Source organism: Haliotis asinina, chromosome 10 (assembly GCF_037392515.1).
Source record: "Haliotis asinina isolate JCU_RB_2024 chromosome 10, JCU_Hal_asi_v2, whole genome shotgun sequence".
Taxonomy (NCBI): Eukaryota; Metazoa; Mollusca; class Gastropoda; order Lepetellida; family Haliotidae; genus Haliotis; species Haliotis asinina.
In genome coordinates this window covers 43,020,762-43,044,092 of record NC_090289.1, presented here as the reverse complement: position 1 = coordinate 43,044,092, position 23,331 = coordinate 43,020,762, and the positions used below count along the sequence as shown (strand labels likewise).

At 39.2% G+C, this 23,331-nt stretch overlaps 1 protein-coding gene across 1 annotated transcript; it reads left to right on the top strand.

The window, feature by feature from the left end:
• Positions 1-3,430: 3,430 nt before the first annotated feature.
• On the top strand, positions 3,431-22,515 carry LOC137297754 (uncharacterized). The gene is made up of 5 exons (XM_067829693.1): positions 3,431-3,732; positions 17,236-17,355; positions 17,953-18,310; positions 18,833-18,896; positions 20,012-22,515. Exons 2-4 carry the CDS (start codon positions 17,251-17,253, stop codon positions 18,892-18,894), a joined length of 525 nt encoding a protein of 174 aa, XP_067685794.1. The 5' UTR covers positions 3,431-3,732; positions 17,236-17,250; the 3' UTR covers positions 18,895-18,896; positions 20,012-22,515.
• The last annotated feature ends 816 nt before the right edge of the window (positions 22,516-23,331 follow it).

Genomic DNA, 23,331 nt, shown 5'->3' with positions numbered 1-23,331 from the left:
GTTTGAGTATGGATAGTGAATATTAAGAAGTATTTGGTTCCACAGTGTTGTAGAATCATGGAGGTTATAAATATGTTGACATTTTTGTAAGATACATTTTCAGTGTTGCTTGCTGTTATTACAGTTAATAACTTGGCGTGACAAAAGGTATACAAGACAAGATATTCAATAATATGTATTGAGCAGACAAAGGGCAAGATACAATGATTCACAATATACATGTGAACTTTTCCTTTTAAGTCCAGGACAATCTGTTTGGTAAGATAGTCGAACCCGATTTTCTGTCATGGTGGCATTTAGTATTATTAATTAACTATAAAGCATTGTTTGAAATATGTCTTGAAATGGGACATGTAGGTATATTATCTCATATCTATTGAAGGTCTTCAGTCCTGATACGTACGTGATAATGTTTATTCCACAAATTGCGTGTGGACCTGCCAAACTAAAATAATAATAATGCCAAGATTTAACATAACGTGAAAGACAGAAGCCATAAATGCCTTATACCGAATAACAAAACACTTTTTATGTTTTATATTAGAACATGTAATCGATGAAAACTAACTTGGTTTACAAAGAACGTCACGGCAATAACACTTGGATTACTCTTTGTTTACTCTTGATTAATCTTTGTGAGTTGAATCAAACGCGATTAGACGTGAGCTTGAGAACATATTCAGCCATTTTACCCTAAGTTTTATATTACAGAGACGATTAGTTTTACGACTTTTTGATCTGTATTCCAGACACGTCATAGTGGACACCGGAATGAGAAACTGGAATCTTGCATGACTTACGGTGTGTCCAGTGAACGCTATCAATACTTAGCTACCCTGTAGTCCCAGACGCATAACCATAGCACAACGTGTGTTTGTTACACTTTCAAACTCGATTAGCCAAATGAATGAATGAATGAATGAATGAATGAATGAATGAATGAATGAATGAATGAATGAAATCAATGAATAAGACAAAACCTTTCTCCAAGTCAACTGTTGATTGTGTCATAATCATGTGTGTATGAGTCGCTGTCAAATTGTGACGACGTCAGTTGTTGCCATAAGGCATAATAAATACGCCCTATTATTTCATACTTATTGTAAGCATGGCCAAACCTTCGAAACCAACACAGAATGCTGAAGAACGACTGAGAAAATATAAGTTCAATCTGCAGCATTTTGGTCCGGGAAGAATAGTCTGAAGTCCCTGGTGTGTTGTAGCATAAGAATAATCGTTTAATCGTCGCAGTAACCATTATAAAATTAGTGGTCCGCAGATAGTACTCCTGAGTGACGGCAGCATCTTCTGGGAATATAATTGCTGACATACAATAACACGGTGTATGTCGACGCTAGATTAAGTTGCAATGGGAGTATAACCATTGGAGCAACACGCGGCACTTGACAAGACATATGACAAGAAGAAGGTGACTTGACATTAATACGAATTTGACGTCGGACATAATTCCATGAAAATAACCCTAACAATGCCTAACTTTCTTGTAGCTGACAGTAGAATTCTAGATGTTGCGACTTACATGAAGTCAGCTAAACTGTCAAATAGGTTGGTTTAATTGAAGCGTCAGTGGTACAGACTTGGCCTTCTTTGACACTATTCTGTGTTGAAGGTGGTCAGACAGGTGTGTAGCTACTTGGAAGTATTGCCATCCTTCAAGGGTTCCTGATCCTACTGTTTAGGCACCGTCACAAATACCATTTTACAGTGGTTCCTACCTATCATACTGCTGTTGCTACTACTATTTCTATTACCACTAATAATAATAACTACCACTATTGACATACCCTTGTTACGGTTTTAACTACTTAAAATGATCAGGTTCGATCGTCTCTCTGATACAGCTGCCGATAAATTAAGTTCAAGCAGACTTACTATCACTGACATTACTACTACCACTATCACTGACATTGCTACAACCACTATCATGGACATTGCTACAACAATTAACATTGACATTACTACTACCACTAACACTGACATTGCTAATACCGTTAACATTGCCATTATTACTACCACCATCATTGACATTACTACGACTATTAACATTGACATTGCTACTACCACTATCACTGACAATACTACTACCACTATCACTGACAATACTACTACCACTATCACTGACATTACTACAACCGCCATCACTGACATTAATACAACCACTATCACTGACGTTACAACCAGTATCACTGACGTTACTACAACCAGTATCACTGACATTACTACGACCACCATCACTGACATTACTACTACCACCATCACTGACATTACTACTACCACCATCACTGACAAATACTACGACCACTATCACTGACGTTACTACAACCAGTATGACTGACATTAAGACTACCACCATCACTGACATTACTACAACCACCATCACTGACATTACTACAACCACCATCACTGACATTACTACATCCACTATCACTGACGTTATTACATCCACTATCAATGACATTGCTACAACCACTATCACTGACGTTACTACAACCACTATCACTGACGTTACTACATCCACTATCACTGACGTTACTACATCCACTATCACTGACGTTACTACATCCACTATCACTGACATTACTACATCCACTATCACTGACATTACTAGTGTCATTTTGATACTAAAGCAAATGCAAAGCAACTTCTCTAGCCATTAATATCTCTGTCACAAATGCTCACGTTTCACTGGCAATCAGCATATTATACTACAACCTGTCCAGTGTACAGAAGTCAGTTCGTTCTCTGATATTGACGTTGAAAATGCAGTACTATCCCAGTGAGTTCGAATTCACTTTCCGTCGTAAATTTCACACATTCACCATCACCATCACGCTTACAGTTTTCCACTTTACTCATTTAAACGCCCGCTGAACCTTTACCGAACCTATTAACCTCAGGAAATATTGATTTTTACTAGGACTCTGTTCATGTATTGTACAAACATCTGAAAACTTTCCATTATAAACATGTCCGCGCCGAACAGCATTCGTCCTACCGAAGGTACTCAACTGTATTAATTATCTTCAGAATAGTACATTACTGTGATAGCATTTTTGGAAAACTTCGTGACTCACGAATCCTCCCCAGGCCCAAAGGTTGGGAAGCAGAGCGGTGAGAAGAATTTAATGAATATCAAAGCAGTATTTGAATTCCGATTCGAAATTTGAAAACAAATGCCATGTAGTTAGCAAAAATCTGAAAGACACAGTGATCATTAGGATGATGAAAAAATATCAAAGACTAATACGCATTTAAAAAACTGTTATATATTTACATCCCAAATTAGTAATATTGTTGAAATCACTTTCCATTTTAGGCCTTGGAGTCACATTCGTCGTGATATGTCGCATGTATATATCTCAGCGTGATATGTCGCATGTATATATCTCAGCGAGTCCTCGGGATCCATAAGTTAAAACGGCAAATCCCCAAAGGTTTCAAGTTGGCATACGCCACATTAGTCTCGTTGAACTGTCGATATCACTGCGATTGCAGCCAACACAAGCACGATGACCACGCCCCCTGCGTGTGTCCCAGCCTTGCGTGGGAAAACACCTCAATAGCGTGTGTGATCGATGCCTCTCTGAAAGCATTGTATAAAGACTGTCACTAGTACAGAATCACCGTCAGACTCGAAGGAACGTCTGTCCACTCACCAAGGGAAGCGAGGCAACTACCGGCTAATACTACACTACCCCTCAACGTTTAAAGGTAAGGCTTGGGCTCACTATAGAGGGACATTCTAAAGTGTTCCAAGATTTCGATGAAATCGTTTGGATATTGTCACGAAGTGTCAAAGTTATTTAAAGTTTAAATTCAAAATCTAGTTTCTTGTCAAATTGTGTTATCGTCCGTTTCACATCTTTATTATTTAAACAATAATTCAGTTATGATTTTTAAAAGTTAGAAATGAGAAGTTGAATGTTATCATAAATCTGTAGATTTGTGATATATTGCGAAGGTTTGATGTCTGCAGGTGTTTAAACTTGAATTTATTAAAAGTCATGAATGTCAGCTGCTAATGTATTAGCATACATAAAGAATCACAAGAGATGAAACAGTTCACTCCTAACATATAAAACAAGACAAATGTACTTTTTAATTCATCTCGGAGTTATGTTATGACACAGAATTGATGCAAAGGTAGAGCCATGAAATGTCAGTTAAATGTCAATGTCGGGCTTGTCTATTCAACGAACTTGTCGCAGACATCGATTAAATATGAAACAGGGGATTGACTTTTATCTGAGCGGCTACATTATATAACAGGCTTTTTACTCACACGTCCATTGTACGGAGGCGGTTGTAAGACGGGATGAAATAGGTGGAAACGTAAAATAAGAAACGTCTATAATATATGATAAACCTGCCTTCGGTACTGATAATGTCTGTCTCCATTTGCCTATTATAGGGGAGCAAATAATCGATGTTCTCAAAGTTCTTAGGGTACAACAAAGGGAGTGGGATAGGTGTGATGTTCCTTCGCAACTCTGAATACCCGGTTCAGCTCTAACTTTCTCGTCTTATCCTGTTATTATGTAATGACCTTTATTTGCATAAATAAAAAGAAAACAGGAAGGACAAAGTTGTCCCAACTATATGTCACTTTTGTGCAGAAATACGTGAAATGTGTTTTGAAAATCATAGTTTACTATAACGATTTATAACCCACACTCTGCATAATGATACCGGGTAAGAACAGATTGCATCGTCTCTTGTCAATGATATATCTACCACATAAGTTTACAGTGGATCAAGTTCATACCACAATGACACTAACAATCCAGGATGTAATTACTCCCTAGGGAAGTGTGTGCACTTCCATGCCATTGCAGTCTATCAATACATTTGTCAATCTGTTCCTTTGGGTGGCCTGTTCAATAACAGCACTAGACGAATGGCAGATCGGTTAACCACTGACAAAAAATACCTTGAAGTCAAGGGCGATTAACTATTATCTGCATGTTGAATTATGCTAGAAATACACAAAATACGTTATTCTCAACTTTCAACACCGCGAACACTTCCCTCCTATCGCCATGACATCTTCTTCAGATCAAGTTACTGTTCGAAGACTCTGATATATGAAAGGTCAGCCCTCACCATGAAACTGAGCTTCCTCCAATTGACAAGTTGTCCGACACCTCTGAAACCCGGAGGCGTGAATTAAACACGCCGTGGTGCAATTATTCTCCTTTCTGCTTGAAAGACATCTTGTTTGTTCATGTAACGCAGCCAACACCATATGAACATATTTTGATGGCAATCGCGGGCCATATGTAAGGGTACGACCCTGAAATAATATCGACATGTAACGACGTGTGGATCCTAGCGCAACTGCAGGATATACCTCTACACAGGAAATGATTCGGCAAAGACTTCCGAAGTGTGAATAAACGTCTTGAGAAATGTATTCTCCTTTCTCCCCGTGTAGTATGTTTATATACTGGACAAAATATGTCAGATATACAGGTATTTTTATGATTGAATTTTTGTCAGTGTGTCAGTGAATAAATATATTGCTATTTATGATTTCAATATTTAAATATATCCCTCCTAACTACTCTTGTCCAGTATATAATAGGACATTTGCTATGAGAACATGTGATGGCTTGAGGATGAAGCTTTAAGGTATTACGGTATGAATCCATCTAGTTCATCAGTACCAGAACGCGGGTTATGCATGTTCGTATATGCATGGACAAAACCGGGTTTGATTGCTAACATTGCTTTATAGAAGGCTACGGTTACAGTGAGTGAGTGAGTTTAGTTTTACGCCGCACTCAGCAATATTCCAGCTACGGCTACAACAAACTCAAATGACCAGTGATTCTTGTTCGTTATGACCGTTGTTCGTGATACGTATTTCGTCTAAACTACACAGCAAGTGACCAGGGCCTTAAGAATAGTTCGACGTATCCGTGAGTTCGTTACAAACCTGTACGTCATAAATGTATTTTACTGTACATTGAAATGCGTATTCGCACATGCCGCGCTTTGCTAAGAGTTGTTTATAATCTGTCATAGCAAGCAACATCACAAGATCGTGCGTAGTAACATCTTAACATCAACGGGAGACGAGTGGATCCTTGTGCAACAGCGAGATAACTCACGCCTTACGCGTTTACTTACCACATCAAGAGGCATTTATGCAAATGTATCTCTGATTAACCTGCGCCCTTAGTTTGCACTGTATCTTTACGGATAATGGCCTAAATATTCGTTTCGCAGCACAGACATCACTGTTTTCTATCATATTTCAATGTTTTCCTTGAGTCCAGATGACTCATCAGTCCAACATTCAATATGCTTAACACAACAATACAGTCAAGCCTCGTTAATCCGGACATATCTGTTTTTCATCAAAAACGTTCGGATAGTGAAACGTACGGACTACTGAATCGAACTTTTATGAACACAACTACACTTACTTGCCTTTGATATGGCAATACAAAAACATACGAACATATACAAGTTTCAAAAGACCTTATTACAATTTGTAGATATAACAACTTGAATATTCATATAATAACCAATCAGTGCATACAATCATGTCTGGATAGATTATACATACACGTAACAAAACTAACTTCTGAAAGAAATCTACATGACGGTAACAGTTCTGAATGGGGGAGCTTTTTACACATTTGACAAATTGCAAACAGACCCTTCATTTTACCGCTTTAAACACAATCTAGTCCGAAGGTTTCAATGATATTTGTAAATTATTCATACAGAAAGTGCCGATTGCGAACTCATTTATTCGAAAATGTATCCCTTCCTTAAGCAATAGAGTCCCCACTCAAGATAAAATTAAACAGCGTAAATGTCATTCATCACAGGGAAACCCATTAAGATGTTGCCAGAGAGTGAACGCTTCTTCTTTTATCTTCATGTCTGCTCGTGTTCGAGTTCATTTATAACCAAAAAAGTTGGAGATGAAATATGTTTGTTTTCTTAGTCACAGACCCGCTTCTTGTAATCTTCTCTGTGATATCTAAATATTTTGATTTACATACTGTCTTTTTTCATACATGCTTTATTGCAACTGGTTTGATCTTTGTTTCTTGGTAAAACAAGTCAGTTGTCACGGATTTCTACTTCAATCAAAACCTAGTCAGGCAGTTCCCCCTTGTCTTGTATCCTCTTACCGGGTTAACAACTCCCAGCACATGAAGCTACTTTCTACTATATAATGCACAACGTAGATTATCTTCTCCGCCGGCTCATGTGTTGAGAATGACTAGTTTATGAGGAGAACCAGCCCATTCGCTGTATAAGAGGATCACTCACCAGACTGTGATGTACAGCAGCTCAGCTACAGAGAAGTGATCATAGATTATAACATTACCACCGACTAACGATTCCCTTCTTGGGATAAATCCGTATGATGCCCCAGAGATTCGGACAATTTTGTTGCCAGGATCGCTGTTTCAGTACATGTTCATTTGACTTTGTTTACGAGGCCGTCAGTTAGTACCTTCAAGCTGAGATAACTGCCATTTGATTCTGGGTTCCAGCTTATGGTTAAAATGTGTGGGTGATTTGGGTATAACGCCGTTTTGAGTAGACTTTCTGCTCTGTCAGCACTTGTGATCCTTAATGGACATCTAGGAGGGTGCAGGTCTGAGACAGTTACAGTTTTAGTAAAAGGGCAATTATGCTTATAGCAATTTGCATGGGGACGCCACAAATGACCACACGATCTTCGGATCCTGGTGCAAGTAAGTGGCGCTATTTCACAGTGCAGAATATAGGAGCCTTATAGACCACGTGTCTACAAAGTTAAAAGAAAATATCAAGCCCTAACATGAATGAATCTGAGCATTTCACTTAGTCTTCGTTTGAGAATAGCTGACATTACCAATGTCTAAATTAAAAATGTGCTAAGCCGTTTCTTCATTTTTTTACCTGGACGTAATTCATCTTAACGTACATCAATTCTATAAGAAATAAGGACGTCAGGCCATTTTGAAACGAAAAATCCTCTTTGCCGAAAGGGGAGTGATGTCTTTTTCTAATTCATTCATGTGATTGACATCCTGGAATCTACGATAAGCGACAAAACATCAAATACTCCAGGGATAAAATATGGCGAAAAACGCATGGCTACAGGTAAATCAGTATTGCGTCGACTATTCGATTGTTCTATTGATTAGATGGGAAATTGAGGAGCACCCACTCAGGATTCAGTAGGTCTAACTGGCATGCAATCATTGTCTAATCTCTCAGAAATCTCCAAAGGATGACAAGATCTAGGTGAGTGGATTTGAAGCTGCCCTCTGCGTTCTAGAAATCTCATTAGGCATGAGATAAAGCATTCCAGCAGCACACTTAAACATAAAATAATATTTCGAAGGTCTTCATTAATGAGAGAACTAGCCCAAACGGACATGTTTACCAGTCTACAGCAGATCTATTTGAAACGCTGCTGTTTCAGTTTCACCCTTAAGAAAGTCATCCCTTTGAAATATTCTCTGTAATCTTCAAAACAGAGTTCTCGAAAACATCCCTACTGGTGTGTGTGGGTGCTTTTTCTTACCCACGCAGCTAACAGGATGGCAAGCATCTAAGCCCAACGCTTACCAGTTAAGCGGTGTATTGAGATGGCTGAGCGTGCCTGGCCCTCCTGTCCCGTGTCATCGGGCGCCAGCTTAACTCCACCAGACGTTACAATCCTGTCAAAGAAGATGTTGGGGCCGTGACATATCCAGGCGCCAAATCTATTGTTGAGACAATGCTTCACAGGAGATACTGAGTCTAAATTACATGCTGTATTGCCGATTTCCGAGACTAGATTCCTACGGGAAACTGTCAGGATGAAAGTGAAAAACCCGTTCAATGTCCGTAACTTCAAACCCCAGAGCTTACAGTATTTGGAAAGGGTCTCTCGTCCTTCCTTCTCTTGAAACGACCAGCCCCTTTAGCTATGTAATAGGGTATTTGAGAGGTATTGATAATTATCACCTTTAACACCCATCTCTTCATTGCAACTTAAAGTGGAAAGAGTTTGTCACAGTTTCGGGATTATGTAAGTCCCAAATGAATTTGAATTCCAATAGGCATTTTAAGAGAACCTTTAAATGAAACCTTATTATGTCAAAACTACACGAAACAATTAAGGAATGTCCGTGATATGATCATTTATTGTCGATACAATGCAAAATGAACAACACAATAGCCCTAATACAATACCCCTGACCTGTTTCCATAGTTAGTGACAAGAATGACACATTGTCCACTAAAGTGTTGTTTTACCTTTTCACAAGCATTCAGACACTCTCGTTTTCATTCAGAAATTCCTGAAAGGTCACGGGAATGCCAGAGGGAAGCTGTTACTGGTCTTTTCAAGTGAGCGATGATATTATCGGTGATTTGTTTTTCGCCGACGAGATTCTTCACTTGTTTTTCTTCGGGCTAAATGCGTCTTCTCAAGGCAAAGTCACGGCATTTAATTCAATAGATTGAGTGGTTTAAGGATAATAGAGGCGAGTAATGACATTTAAGTGTTACATAACATACCTGTGGCTTCCTATGGCATATGGAGAAAATGCTATTACCATTAGATTTAATGTGACAACATGGAAAATGAGGGATCAGTTATGGACTTTAGCACTGGTGATAAATATGTTCAAATTTAGTTACAGAGCGCTTTTCAATCTTTCACTCGAATTATTCAATATGTCGTATGAAATGAGTTGGTAATATGTTCTCGTGGCGCTGGCTTCTTATACTATGTACGGTTACAGTTTGCAGAATAGATCACATATTCTTATTGAGCCTTTGAATGAAAGAAAAGTGACTTGGACCTCGGTGGACCCAAAATATTTACTTTTGAAATAAGAACAGTGCGCCATGAGCATAGCGCACATGCTTTCTCACAACGGAATCAGTGGGGTCATAAACAGATAAGTGATGGGCTTTTAACACATCAGTCCCTTGTCCGTCTCCGATTTGATTTGACTTTCGCTTTCGCACAGCAATCCGCTGGATCTGGTACCTAAGCCTCGAGTGTCTGGGTCTACATTAATAAATGGACACTAGCTCCAAGGTATGCCTCGAACTTCCCTTTGAAATATGTTGCTTGAATAACATCTTCTTTCCTTTCATCTGAGCCTCAATAAGATTGTTGGGTGAGAGGATATTAGAGAAACAGGCCTATAATTTTGCAAAGAAAGGAAGTTGAAACATATACTATCTTTTGGCATGGTTTAACGGATACGGACGTTTCTGTAAAGTAAATTTATGTCTTTCGCCGATTCCTACGTCAACAGACTGCTGCTGTGGTAACGCTGTTGAAAAACCCAAACCTACTAACGTATGGAGTCCGAATAGATCGATCGTTTCGATAAAACTACCAACATTTCAAAGGTTTGCGAAGCCTCACACGTGGGGCTTAACACCAACCAGCCAGTTATCCGATTTTAGCTTCTTATTAGTGCCTATTCGTGGCTGCAATTTGAAGACATTTGGTCACGGCGTCCAAATAATGTTCGTGATTTTCTATTTTAAGTGAAATTCCACAGAACGTGATAATTCAACATGCTTTATAACTGACCCAATATATTTTCATGCTGGCCAATGACATTACGTTGAAGAGGCAAACCATGTGCTTATTCATTACTTGATAGTGCAGGGTAAGGAAATGGTTATCAGGATTGTAAAAACATTCCATAGTGTTATCATAAAACATATCTCAAAACATAGACAGTTTCACGAAAGCATTGCATTATCATATCCAAAAAGCTTTTTACATACCTTACATGGATGAATATTATCTATATATTCTAAATTCGTTATTCATATAAAAATGGCACTCGCTGCTTTTGAATTACATCTGTCTTCCTTTTAGCAATGTGTTATGTGCTATATGTTGAAAGCTGATACACGCGATTAAATCAATATGTCATTTGCATATACTGCTCCAAAGACAAACTGTGTTCGCATTTAAATCGTCCTTCCTTATACATTAAGCAGTGAATTCAGCTGACAACGCTAATGCACTAAATATGGACAATCTCGAGGAATATATGTAAGCTAGACTGACGTTAATTGAAACTCGGGATTATCGAGGACCGATTCCACACTTATCGTAAATCCTTTCAAACTGTATTATAGGCGTAGGAATAGTACAAAACATGAAGTTTTGAAACTGATGTTTTTAAAGCAGATAACTGTATGCATTAGACTTGGACAACGGTCCAGACGCTCTACCAGAGAACGCTATACCCAGTGTTTGTCAATTAAGAACGCTGTTGTATGCAGGTTTGCTCAGCCATTGGAGACTATTAATCAGTGCTAGCTCAGCATATATTCTCAAATGTCGTTCAATTAACATAGTGGACGGTATGGATTTTCCGAAAGAACGCTTCATTGACCGGGTCTGAGTTGGATGTTATTTATGTTCCTTGTTTGTAATAAAAATTTGCACTAGACTGTTGACGCAAATAGTTATAGTTCAATATCAACATGTTCGATTACATAGAAGTTATTGGGTTCTTGCAGTAGACGCAGTAGTGCTATTGACATTAGTAGTTGCAGTAGTCGGAGTTGTAGCAGTCGTAGAAGCAGGGATCATATCTATATACTGGTTCTTCGCTAGAAAAGGATCTTGTGGGTGTTACGGAATATACGAGAGAACGTATACTGCCCTAAAAGTCGTTCGTAATTTGTTTATGTGAAGGATAATGTGAAATCGAAGTAGTAACAAAGATAGTTAAGTGAAGTAATCAGTGGAGAAGGATGTATATATTTTGGTCGACGTAAACAGTCGACAAAGAACACCTCCTGTCAATCAGTGTAGATGTCTTTATGCAGGTATATAGTTAAATTTAACTTGACATCTTAATGATGAAGGATACCTTACACGTGCTGGATCTACATTGGGTTTATCATATACTACGTAGCTCATTTCAGATATCTGGGATAAGGTAATCGCCCTAATGTCCTTTACATCCAGGCAAACGATGTATGCATCCAAGAGAATGATCACATGTATGTTTGAAGAAAAAGTATCCAAACACCTTCAATTTTTCGTCGAAAACATCTGCTGAAAGCCAGTTTTACGATTTCGACCTCTTGAATATCACAAGTATTTTTTAGGAACACTATGCAATATTTATTGTACCGTTTGCGAAAAGGTATGCATCTCTTCCACGAAAGTGGCGCCGTATCAAACACCAGCAGAGTGAAGTCCAGTGTTCACGTGAATACGGGAACATAACTTCGAATAAACGTCGGGAAGTGGAAAGTTGCATAGACAGTCGTTTAAGGTCGTTTAATAAGTATCTCCGTGTTCCCTGACTGTAGGCTGTCACAAGCGCTGACTCAAGCTGAAAAGTGATTCTGAGACTTTCAACAAATTGCATGTCTTGTGTGATCCTAATCAGCAACTTTTAAAGAAAGGATCGTACCACGCTCTTTTCGACATCTTCCTACAAAGGAGTAGACTGTACCTCACATGATGGGAAACGTGGAACTGAAGCTTTATGTTCGACAAAGGGAAAGTTGGCTTCTGGATACTTAATGTCAGCTCTCATATCACACAGCCTTGAGATAAATTGTCCCCACGCTGATCCTCCAAGCATACAAGTACATCTAATTGAAAAATAGATGAGCGCTCTCAGCAGTGTCTTCTATTTCTATTCCAGGTAAATGATACTTAGGAGTATGAAAGAAATTGAAACCTTCATTTTAAAAAAAAATATTTGCCGTGAATACTTTATTCTGGAGCATCATGGCATAAGAAACTTAGGAATGCGTTGGAATTTAGTAGGTTAACGTGAAAGAACCCCCCTCTTGGTATCCTTCATGTCTTGACGTTGTAGTAAACCTGATATCACATATTATTAATATAGGTTATGAGATATTATTGATCAAAGTCGAGTTTCAGGTAAAAGAATAGATCCAACATTTATATTCGTGATTGGTTCAAATATGCCTATGTATTGGTAATGTATAAAACCTTTCTTTACGCAAAGACGTCTCCTCAAGTCAGATTTGAGTTGTCATTTCCGCTCTACCATGAGCATGTATTTTGGAACCCTGACATATGTCAGGTGTTCGCAAAAAGGTGAGCAATACACCATGGCTCAGACAAGGACTTGTGACGGAATGTGTCGCAAGATGCGTCTTATTGTTCTCTGAGACTGACGTGATCGACCACCAGTAAGCGTCTTGTTGATCCGAAATCATGACAAATCATTATGACTATTTAAGTCTTGGTGTTGACGGCAGCACGTTACCAGGTAATTGCCGCGTTGTCGTGTCTGCTGGTGCTGGCAAGGCTAGAAAGACAGGACAGAGAAACACGAGAAGAAACATATAATTGAATGAAAGCATACAGACTCAAAACGGAAGCATGGAAGAAAAGGGAACCTTTAAAACAAAAGGGTTAAGGTTCATAGTAAGAGAAAGAGTATCAGCTGTTGTTGAGGCAACACTAGGCAAAGGTGAAATTAGACAACTCTTTGTATGCCATGAAATTGGCTAGGATTGAAACCAGTGTATTTGCTGTGAACAATGATAAAATGAAAGAGGAAGGACTTTGGGATGGTTCTTAACTATAAGACCATATATGGCCCAAAGTAGCGTAACAATGAACCTCGCCGTCTTCCTGTAGTGCATTTATCTCTAGGTCTATTGAATCGTAGAGACGATTATGTGATTGTATATTCCGCCATTGTCCGTTGCTTTTAGTACCCCTGATTTCTACATAGAAATTCCATTTGCGCTAAATAATGGAACTAAGCAGGAAAATCAGGATATATTGCTGTGTGATTATTTAAACTAAATATATAACACTAAAGTCACTGGTAGGAACATTAGAAGAGTCAAACAAAAATTCACCACAGTTTCAAAACATGTCAGAGTAGCGCTTATGGGCGGCCATTAACGGCCCTGTTTTCACTCGGTCCTCATACCATTTACGTCAAAGGAGGACCGGAGTATTTAAGTCTTAAAAGGCTTTATAAAAACAAATAAAATTACCAAATGGAACAGAATGAATTACGTTCATGGTGATTGAGGTGAGTTTGAGCGCGAGGCTTGTTCAAACATTTACCAAATCAACAAGGTCTGTTTGCCAACACGTTAGAAGGTCTTCTAATCCAGGAGGGCTTCACTTTGATCATAAGTTCCAAATAACAAGTAAACTATTGTCTCACCTTGTGAAGCTTGTCAAAGAAATAACCAATAGTTCTCGTCTATCAGATGCAGTTACCTCACATTGCCTACTGATGGCGTTACCTACATTACTACCCACGGTCAGAGAATACTACCACTCTTTCCGATACTTTTCAACTCCCTGGGAATCATATAGCTATGCTGCCGGTTAGGTGAAGTGAACTAAATACTCAGGTTGCCAGCAAATCCTCACGGAGTACCCATTTTAAAGCTGGGTGAACTGAGTCAATGTGGACCTAAGTATCTTGACCTAGGATACTACGCAAATGTGCCCAACTTGTGGCCCGAACCTAGATGTCTCCACCCGAGCCGTCAGCGTGATAGGCAGACGCCTTACCACTGTGCTATTATGCTCCAGGTGTAACAAATCATGATTTAATATGCTTATAATTTACACCCGTAGAGTGTAATGTTAAGATGACAGGGGATTGTTGTATACGTCTCTATCCAATGCAGTTTTATGCAATACCTTGTCCTCATAGAAACCTTATTCTTCCAGTAATTTTTTGCATATATGGTCACACGCAGAGGGACTATAAGCTGTCGTTGTGTAAACATTGGCCAGAACAGGCCTAAAGAACGGTGATCTATCCCTCGCGGTGGATGCCGCAGGAAAGGGGGTCCTTTGTCGACTTGCGCAACTATGCGTTTGATTAATTAGCTTCTTACTTCATTTTTTCCCAGAAGGATATATAAAAACTGACGATGGCTGGCAATCTTTTGTCCCATAATCCGCCTCTTTGAGCCGCTGGGCATTTGTGATTCAACGAGATGCCCGGATGACCTTCTTGGTGACTTTAGTTGTTAGTGCTCAATGGCGCCAGCTTAAATCGGTGGAGATGTGTGGAAGTGTTTTGTCGCGCAGCCGGCCGAGTAATGACTATATACAAAGCGCGTTGCTGATTTGTAACCGTTGCAAAGCGACACCAGCACATCTGAACGTGAGGTATGTCGCACACTCATGATAATAATGTAAATAGTCTGGATTTGATGTCGTTAGCGTATTGTGGTTTCATGTGCTATATTCAATACTACGAATAGTTGCATGCGTCTTAACCTCGAAATCCTTCTCAGCATAAGTGACACCAGGAAGATCACTGGGACCATTTCGAGTCATCCGTGGTTTGGGACAAACGGTGTAATGACGTCCTGTCTGGAGGGCTCAGTCCTGCTTGTCTCCCTGACCCCGAGTATGAACAAGTTTAGGTAACGTAAATTCAATCGATGTTAGTTTTCGGAAAGTTATATCATTTTCTCATCAGCAAAAACACATGAAAAACATAACGTATTAAGTTGTTTTTTTACCTTAATACGATCACGTCTAGGTTTTTACAGAACCTCATCATATAGGTTGATTAAACTTAAAGCTACAATCAACGACAAAGGCTGTATTGTATTTGTAATTCCCTACCCTGTTCATCTCCGTGGATCCGAGTGAGATCACTCACATTGTGAAGTGCATTCAATCGTTTATTGTTATGGGATTGTTATATTATTTTACGATCTGAAAACAAACATAAGTTGCTTTTTCAGTAACCTTAATGCGATTTAATCTTGTAGATGACAAATGACTGAGATAAAGATAACTAAAGCCGCACATAAATAGCAGAGGCCCTGTTGATTAGTTTTCTCTCATGAGGGAACAGAATTTACTTTCATAGCAGTGTGACGCTTCCTTTACTGCTACTTTTACACAACAATAAAACCATGTTAATTACTGCATCATCTCACATGAATAGAAAGTACTTTTATGCCAGACTAATATCTAATAAAATAACAATCCCGCGTTTTTGGATCGATTATTCGTCCACATGACTCTAATTGAATTTCTTTGTTCACGAATTAGATCAGAAATCAGATTATAAGAAAAACATTGCCGCAGACCATCTACAAGTTTTGAATACAAAAAAGGTGATCCCAACGATAGCGGTGCAAGCTCATCAGAATAATAGAGTATTATTTAAAAAATGTTTTACTCGTGATTGATGTCCTATGGAAAGCACCTGGGGAACGCAAGAAAACAAGTTAATGTAGTACACAGGTGAATGTATTTTGTGTAAGTCTACAACGGTGGGCGTTGTTATTGCTCCTTTGTTGTAGACAGTTAACAACATTTTGCACAATGGTATAAACAACATAGATGCAAACAGCACAGACCAAGGTGTGTTCTGTTAACAGGGTACACACATTTTCAGTTTGCAGGTCGATGATACATTCATCATTCTGTGCTAAGTCGTCCGTGATAGTTCCAACATGCACTGGAATGAGACTCAGGGTACTTGACACACAGGTGAAGTTTTATGCACATACACTTGTGCATTTAAGCGTGACTGTCCTCTTCATTGAGAATGGGATACGATCGACTGAACGCATTTAGAAGTAGTAGTCAGCAAATACGATGCTGTGTTATTAGCGATGAGTACATCAATTCATTGTAAAAGTAATTATTCTGATGTGTGTGTCAACTAGTTCCGTACAAAACCATTTACATATGTTGTAAAGACACAAAACCCTTCATAGACACTTACATTGGTTCTACATGTGTTCATAATACTAGTGATGCAACCGTTGACTACTGACAGCATTGACTGCTTGGAAAGACGTCCCACAAAAATCAAAACGCGAAATCTTTCAAGTTGTCTCTTCAGTTTTATCTTTTTCCACTACTACTACTACTACTACTACTACTACTACTACTACTACTACTACTACTACTACTACTACTACTACTACTACTACTACTACTACTACCTTCTGATTACCGGCTACAATGTTCTTGTCACCTTGTAGTCTCTCTGAATAGAGGCTGTTGGCCTTCAGGTAAACATGTGTCAGTATGTGAGTATGGATTTACGCCGCCTTTAGGAACTCCAGCAATAACACGGCGGGGATACCAGAAATGGGCTTCAAACATCGTAGCCACGTGGGCAATCGAAATCGGATCTTAGGCGTGACGAGAGATTTCTATTACTATCATCAGTACCGTTCGTACTATCATCTTTTACGTAATGCATTTTCTTCCTGTTCCAGCAACCTTCAACAAACATGTCCTCAAGCCAAGGTGTGATATTTGTTCTGGCTGGATTTGCTCTTCTCGCATTGGTCAACGCAGAGGCTTTGGACGACAACACAGAAGCAAGTCTATACAAGGTTAGTCAAATGCTCAGAACATTTCTGGAAACGATGTATGAGTGTGTGCTGTTGTTGTTCGAGTGGAACAGAAATTAAGTTATATCGCGGCCTGTCAGATTTAGGAGACAATCCCGAAAAACTAGAATAGCGACAAATCCGAGATTTCAGTCCACGGTCTCCCCTGAAAGGTCGCAACTGGGCAAATTGAAGTGCCTTATGTATGACAATTATCCCAGTCCTACTCTGGTGTTGATAAAATGCGTGCGTGCATGTGTGCCAGCGTGCTTGGTTTTGTGCGTGTGCGCTCGCGTGTGCGTTGAGGGGAACAGTGGATACAAATTTGATTTGATTTGATTAGATACGCGAATGACCGAACACTTTATGTACATAGTTTGTGCATAAATATGTGAGTGGCAGTGTTCCGGTAACATCACCGCGTGGGAAACCAGAAATGGTCTTCACACATTGCACATGTGTGGGTAATCGAATCCGGGTCTTCGGCGTGACGAGCGTACGCTTCACCCACTGCGCTATCCCGCCGCCCCCGTAAATATGTGCCTACTTCCAAGACATATAAATCCATTTCTTTGACTGCTGTGTGACTTTCCATTTCAGTTATTACAACCAGCCTATGAATCATCGGCACCAGAGAAGCGGGAGAGTGACCTGAACATTGCATTTGACGCCCCACCCGATCCCAGCTGGAGCGCAGGCCCTTCAACCTACGGTTTTGGGTCCCTACTGAGAAGAGCACCCGCAGGCTATAGGAGGAACCTGATCGAAGACAAGCGTTTTGGATACGTTGGCAGCAGGGGCAAGAGGACGCAACTGGGATTCGGATACGTTGGGAGCAGAGGAAAACGCACCAATCATGCTGCCGCCTTTGTTACGTTAAGAGATCTTTTGGATATGTACGATGAGCGAGCTAGAGCATTACCCCTCCGATCATCTGATCTCAGCAGCCTCAGCCAAGGTGAGTCGTGTTCTCATTCTTTTCGCAAGGTAGTACAGAACACCGTGTGCTATGTTGAATCACCTGAGACAAGTGAATAGCCTTTGTTTCACCCAGCAGTGAATGGGTACCCGGTGGGAAAAGTCATATGACTCTTAACCGTCTTGCGCCTTACAGGCAGCGTGGTTTATCCGGGCTAATGATGCGTTTTGAGGAAGCACTAGTGAGTGGAAACAGACGTTTTATAGACAGCCCTTATATTTTTATGTTATTTTTTTCCTGAACGTGTCTGTGTGTATTTATACAAAAATTGATGGATACAATTTGCAGAATTTACTACACCATTCGGGAATAACATAGAGTTGATGAGGTCAGAGGATTCCGAGTTGACGAGGTTGGGAAAGTAGAGTTCATAATGTTAAAGGATAATCAAGACTGTGAATCTGACGTTATGTTTCAAACGACGTAATCCTGCACACGTGACCTTATTGCAGCAGGTCTCACGAAGTGAGCAGCTCTCTACTTTAAATGTTTCTTTTTCAGATTCCGCTTTGCTCAACAGTAAACGACAACCACACTTCGGATTCCACGGTGTAAGAGGTTGAACGTAAGTACATCTGTATTTCGTGCCGGACGTGTTCGGTTCTGTATTCGATTGACTGACGCTGTTCAGTTTATATATTTAACCACTTCCATGACGGAAGATCATATATCATTGCAGCAGTAATATGATAGGTCTACCACTGATTACTGCCGCAGATTGTCTAGTTGTGTGGAACAGTACCATGGTGGCTATGCCGGGTTAAAATTGGTTCTCGGTGGCAACGGTGTCCTAAGAAACGGTGTTTTGATATTGTATCGGCTTGGTTTGCAACTTGCCTTTCGTAACATTAATATAGCTGGGATATTCCTGTTGTGTCATTAAACAACGTGCTAAAAGTCTGGAATCTGGCCAAAGTTGAACACTTAACTACAAAGTTTCATGTGGAAATGAGTGGTCTTTAACAGTCGCCAAAGAAAACCGTTGACCTGATTCTTGGTTTGTCACTTAAATCTGTATAACTTCGGACCTCCTACTCTGACATTACGACGTGCTGAAATAAAACAGAAAACAAATGTATCAAGCATCAGTAGACTCGCTGAAAGTGTTAACATCAAACAATCTGTTTCAAGTGTGACGCTGAATAGTAGAGCATCTCCACGGTATCCAGGCTGTCCCTCTGGACGGTCGGCAGATAATGACCATTAAACAATTCAGAATCAGGCTTCACTAAAAACCCAAACTATTGACAACCCTTAATATATTGTGTTCACTATTTTTCATGGATGTTTTGGAGTTAGAGTATTTGAAACAAATTGGTATATGTTTATCAATAATTCTCTTTGTTGGGAGGATCTATTGGAGCCACGTAACCAGTGATATACATATTTTATTCCTCCTTTCTTAATTTGTCTTCAATAATACGTCCAATAATACATGCTGCATCACATTTGATGTTGTCAGTCATTGGATTGTCTGGTCCAGCCTCGAGTATTTACATCCCGCGTCCCACAGCTTTAATACTACTGTAAGGGGGTAAGGGGAATCAAACAAATATATTCTCCTGATACGGTCGGGATTGTACAATAGACTATGTTTCTAGCAGACATTTCTTACGGATGTAGAAAGGGTTGTGTCGTTTCTATTCAAACATGTTTCTGATACCCCGTTTCATTTTTCAGATACCCACGCCTAGTGTGAGTGGAACTTTGATGCTGAAACTGACAACATACCTGTAAATGGAATGCAGTGTTTTGACTGAACGCGGAATTACAAGTGGAACTGCTTTACCACATACGGGATATTACCATACAACAGAGGACACGTGACAAAAAATGAACAATTTTTTTCTGGATTCGTCACAAGATAAACAGTCTCTTGAGTGACATTCATTACAATATGAAACGTAGGACCGTCAACCGTACAAACATTCTAAGGTTACTCTCATTTATTGTAAATAAACATCCGTGAAAGAAATGTTTTGTTGGTGCATCACGTGAAATGAGGCATATGGCACGTGACAAACAAGCACTTCCGTCCGGGGATACCGACAAATTCCTTCAGCTAACTGATAAGAAAGAACTATCTTGCTCTGCGTGTGTCCACCTGGGAGAGAGAACCACTTTGCTAAGGAACTCAAGTTTATGAAGTGTGATATTTGAGAACAGACATTGTACAGAGATTATAATGTTCATTTCCTTTTACATTCCTCGTTTTTATCACAGTGTAGGTTGTCTGATAGAGATTGTCCATTATATCAATCCAGAGTTATACATTTCCCTATTTTCATAATGATTTGTTTGTTATTTCGTTTGCTTGTTAGAATTCTTTTTGTATGAAAATATCAGAAGCATTGGAAATGTTGTTCATTTGTTTATTTATTTGATGCCAGATTCATGAATACACACCGCCAGGTCCTGCCTGTAACACATGAATATTTCATGTAATATGAATATTCCATATGACTCATATAAGTTTGGAAGTCGCGAATCCTAATTCGATTCCTACGTGTTTCTCAAATACCCCTTAAACAACGTTTCTGGCGGTGTGCATTCTGTTGAGAGCTACGGATGATTCTATGCTTGTACATTTCACTACATATCTCGTGATATATCCGTTTTCTCCTATTTTTGTCTCTGCAAATAGAAAATATTTTAAAATAAATTTGTCTTCAAAACTAATCGTCCGTGCTCCTCTGTGGTAAATAAAAATCTAAGAGTTGCACACAGAAACCCTGTTCTATATTCTATGGGCGATAAATGAAGAATGTAGATGGCAACATGGTGTATGGAAACTTCTTCTATTCGTCTATTCTATTGTTCGATTCTTCTATTGTTGATGGGTGTACGAGACAGACACGCCGTTGCCCAGAAACAATGTCTTTGAATGACATTGAGAAGTGACACACCAAATTGAGGACATGTATTGATATAAAACTTCCTTGCTTATGAGGAACGCAGTACAGAGTATGTGCTTCCTCTTTTTCACTTGATGACTTTAAAGTATATACTTGTTCACATCGTTCCTGTCAAGAAAGACGGTTCTCTGGCTTATACAGCTAGTGATTTGGGTTGTTAACACGCGTTGTTTCTTTAAGCGCCATATGCATGAAGTAAGTAGATGGTAAAACGACATATACATATATACCGATTGACATAAACCGTGTATGGATACAATACATGGCATACAGGATGTATGTTAATGGTAGCCCATCACAAACATTTGTTTACATACACCTCGTTCGATTATACATGATATACAGAAAGTGTGATCATGGTTCGACATAAATACTGGTTTACATGAAACTTGTGCTAAATTTCATGATATACAGGGGTATGTTGGTTGTAGTTCGACATACATAGACTGGTTTACACGAACGTCGTCCCGATATTCATGATATAGAGGAAGTATGTTGATTGTAGCTCGATATACATATAGTGGTTTATGCCTTATTCCGGTCTGTTCATATAACGTTTGATGCAGCGAGACGGACACACTGATCGCGAGGTACATCAACATTGTATGAGACTGTTTGACGTACGTGAAACATGTATACAGACACACTAATGTACAATCCTGTTTAGTGTTACGTGATATACGCGACAAATGATGATAACACGAGACAGACACATAGACACACATTTATATCAAGCTTGAATGATATGAACAACTAGTCGCGATTATCCAATTTCAGTGTGGCGTGAAAGGTTTTATAGTGCTGAATCTATAGGAGTTGATTTACCTTGTCCCGTTTTGTACAAAAAGGTGAAACAGACATATGTTGTTTCAAAGAACATGTGTACAAGGTGCACAGAGAGAAACACCTAATTCAACATATGCTCATCAACGTCCTGAATTCGAATTTTGCTATGATGGCGGTGTTGGAAACAGTAAAAAGGACTGGTATTCCAACTGTTGACGGATAACCGTCTTAGATGCGAAATCCCAGAATCGCGTGTGTCTACTGGGTATATGTACAGGTGAATAACTTGATATTCTTCAGTTGATACATTGAGCTTTAGGCCGACATATTTACAAAATATGTGTTCACTATACATTCGCATAGTCGACTATTTATGCTGCTGCTGAGGTATGTCATACTATTACAGTAATGCATATGTTATGGCTATTAAAATGTGTTTTTAACTTTTATTGAGTAAATTTAAACTTGCTATGATACCAAAAATGACTATATTTTGTGTCAGGGTTTTGTAACCTGCAGCTTGAAACACCTTGAATGTTAACAATACTTTATTGCACTTTTCCTCTTGAAGATATCAAAATAGCTATTAACACTTCATGCAGACGAAAATCACAACACATTGCAAGGTAGCACGGTGCATATATTCAATTATCATGGTTATCAAACACCTGGTTAAAAAGCCATTGCAAGTAGGTATATTTAGAGTTCCGTGTTTATGTCGCTTCCACTTTCAATAGTTACTAACACTGTGTGACGGTTGAACACTTCAGTTCGGTTCATTAGGTACGTGACCATTACAACTCAATTATCTACTGATGTTGATGGGTTTACATCACGTACTTCCGGTTCATCCGCAGTGTCACCTTGAGAAGACTTCAAACACTATTCTACCAAGAATTCGCGAAACACTCAATTCTGAATATATCAAACCACAATGATGATTCAAAGAGTGAAACAGATGATTTGAGGCCATGAGAAAGCTATTAGTAATGTTGATGATGTATAAAATGAAATAATGAGCGTATACAATTCTAGTTTACAAAACACAGAGTTTCGGGCACTATGGCATCCAAGGCATGAGCCATCAGTTATTGGAAGAAAATTGAGTCTGTGGCTGACTGGAACATAATGCCATTGCGTCACACTGAGCAGTAAGACGTTATGAAAACGACTGCACCAAACTTAACATTTGAACAAATCAACAATTTATGCTCTACTGTAAGTCCAGTATTATCATTTCCCTGTCACAATGATGTACAAGACAATGACTTAGATTTTTAAAGCTCTCTTAAACTAAAA

Excerpts from the sequence above, each read along its gene's own strand:
- LOC137297754 (XM_067829693.1), top strand. The coding sequence starts at position 17,251 with ATGTCCTCAAGCCAAGGTGTGATATTTGTTCTGGCTGGATTTGCTCTT. Across the intron at positions 17,356-17,952 it reads CAGAAGCAAGTCTATACAAG|TTATTACAACCAGCCTATGA; the intron begins GTTAGTCAAATG and ends TTTCCATTTCAG. Across the intron at positions 18,311-18,832 it reads TCTCAGCAGCCTCAGCCAAG|ATTCCGCTTTGCTCAACAGT; the intron begins GTGAGTCGTGTT and ends TTTCTTTTTCAG.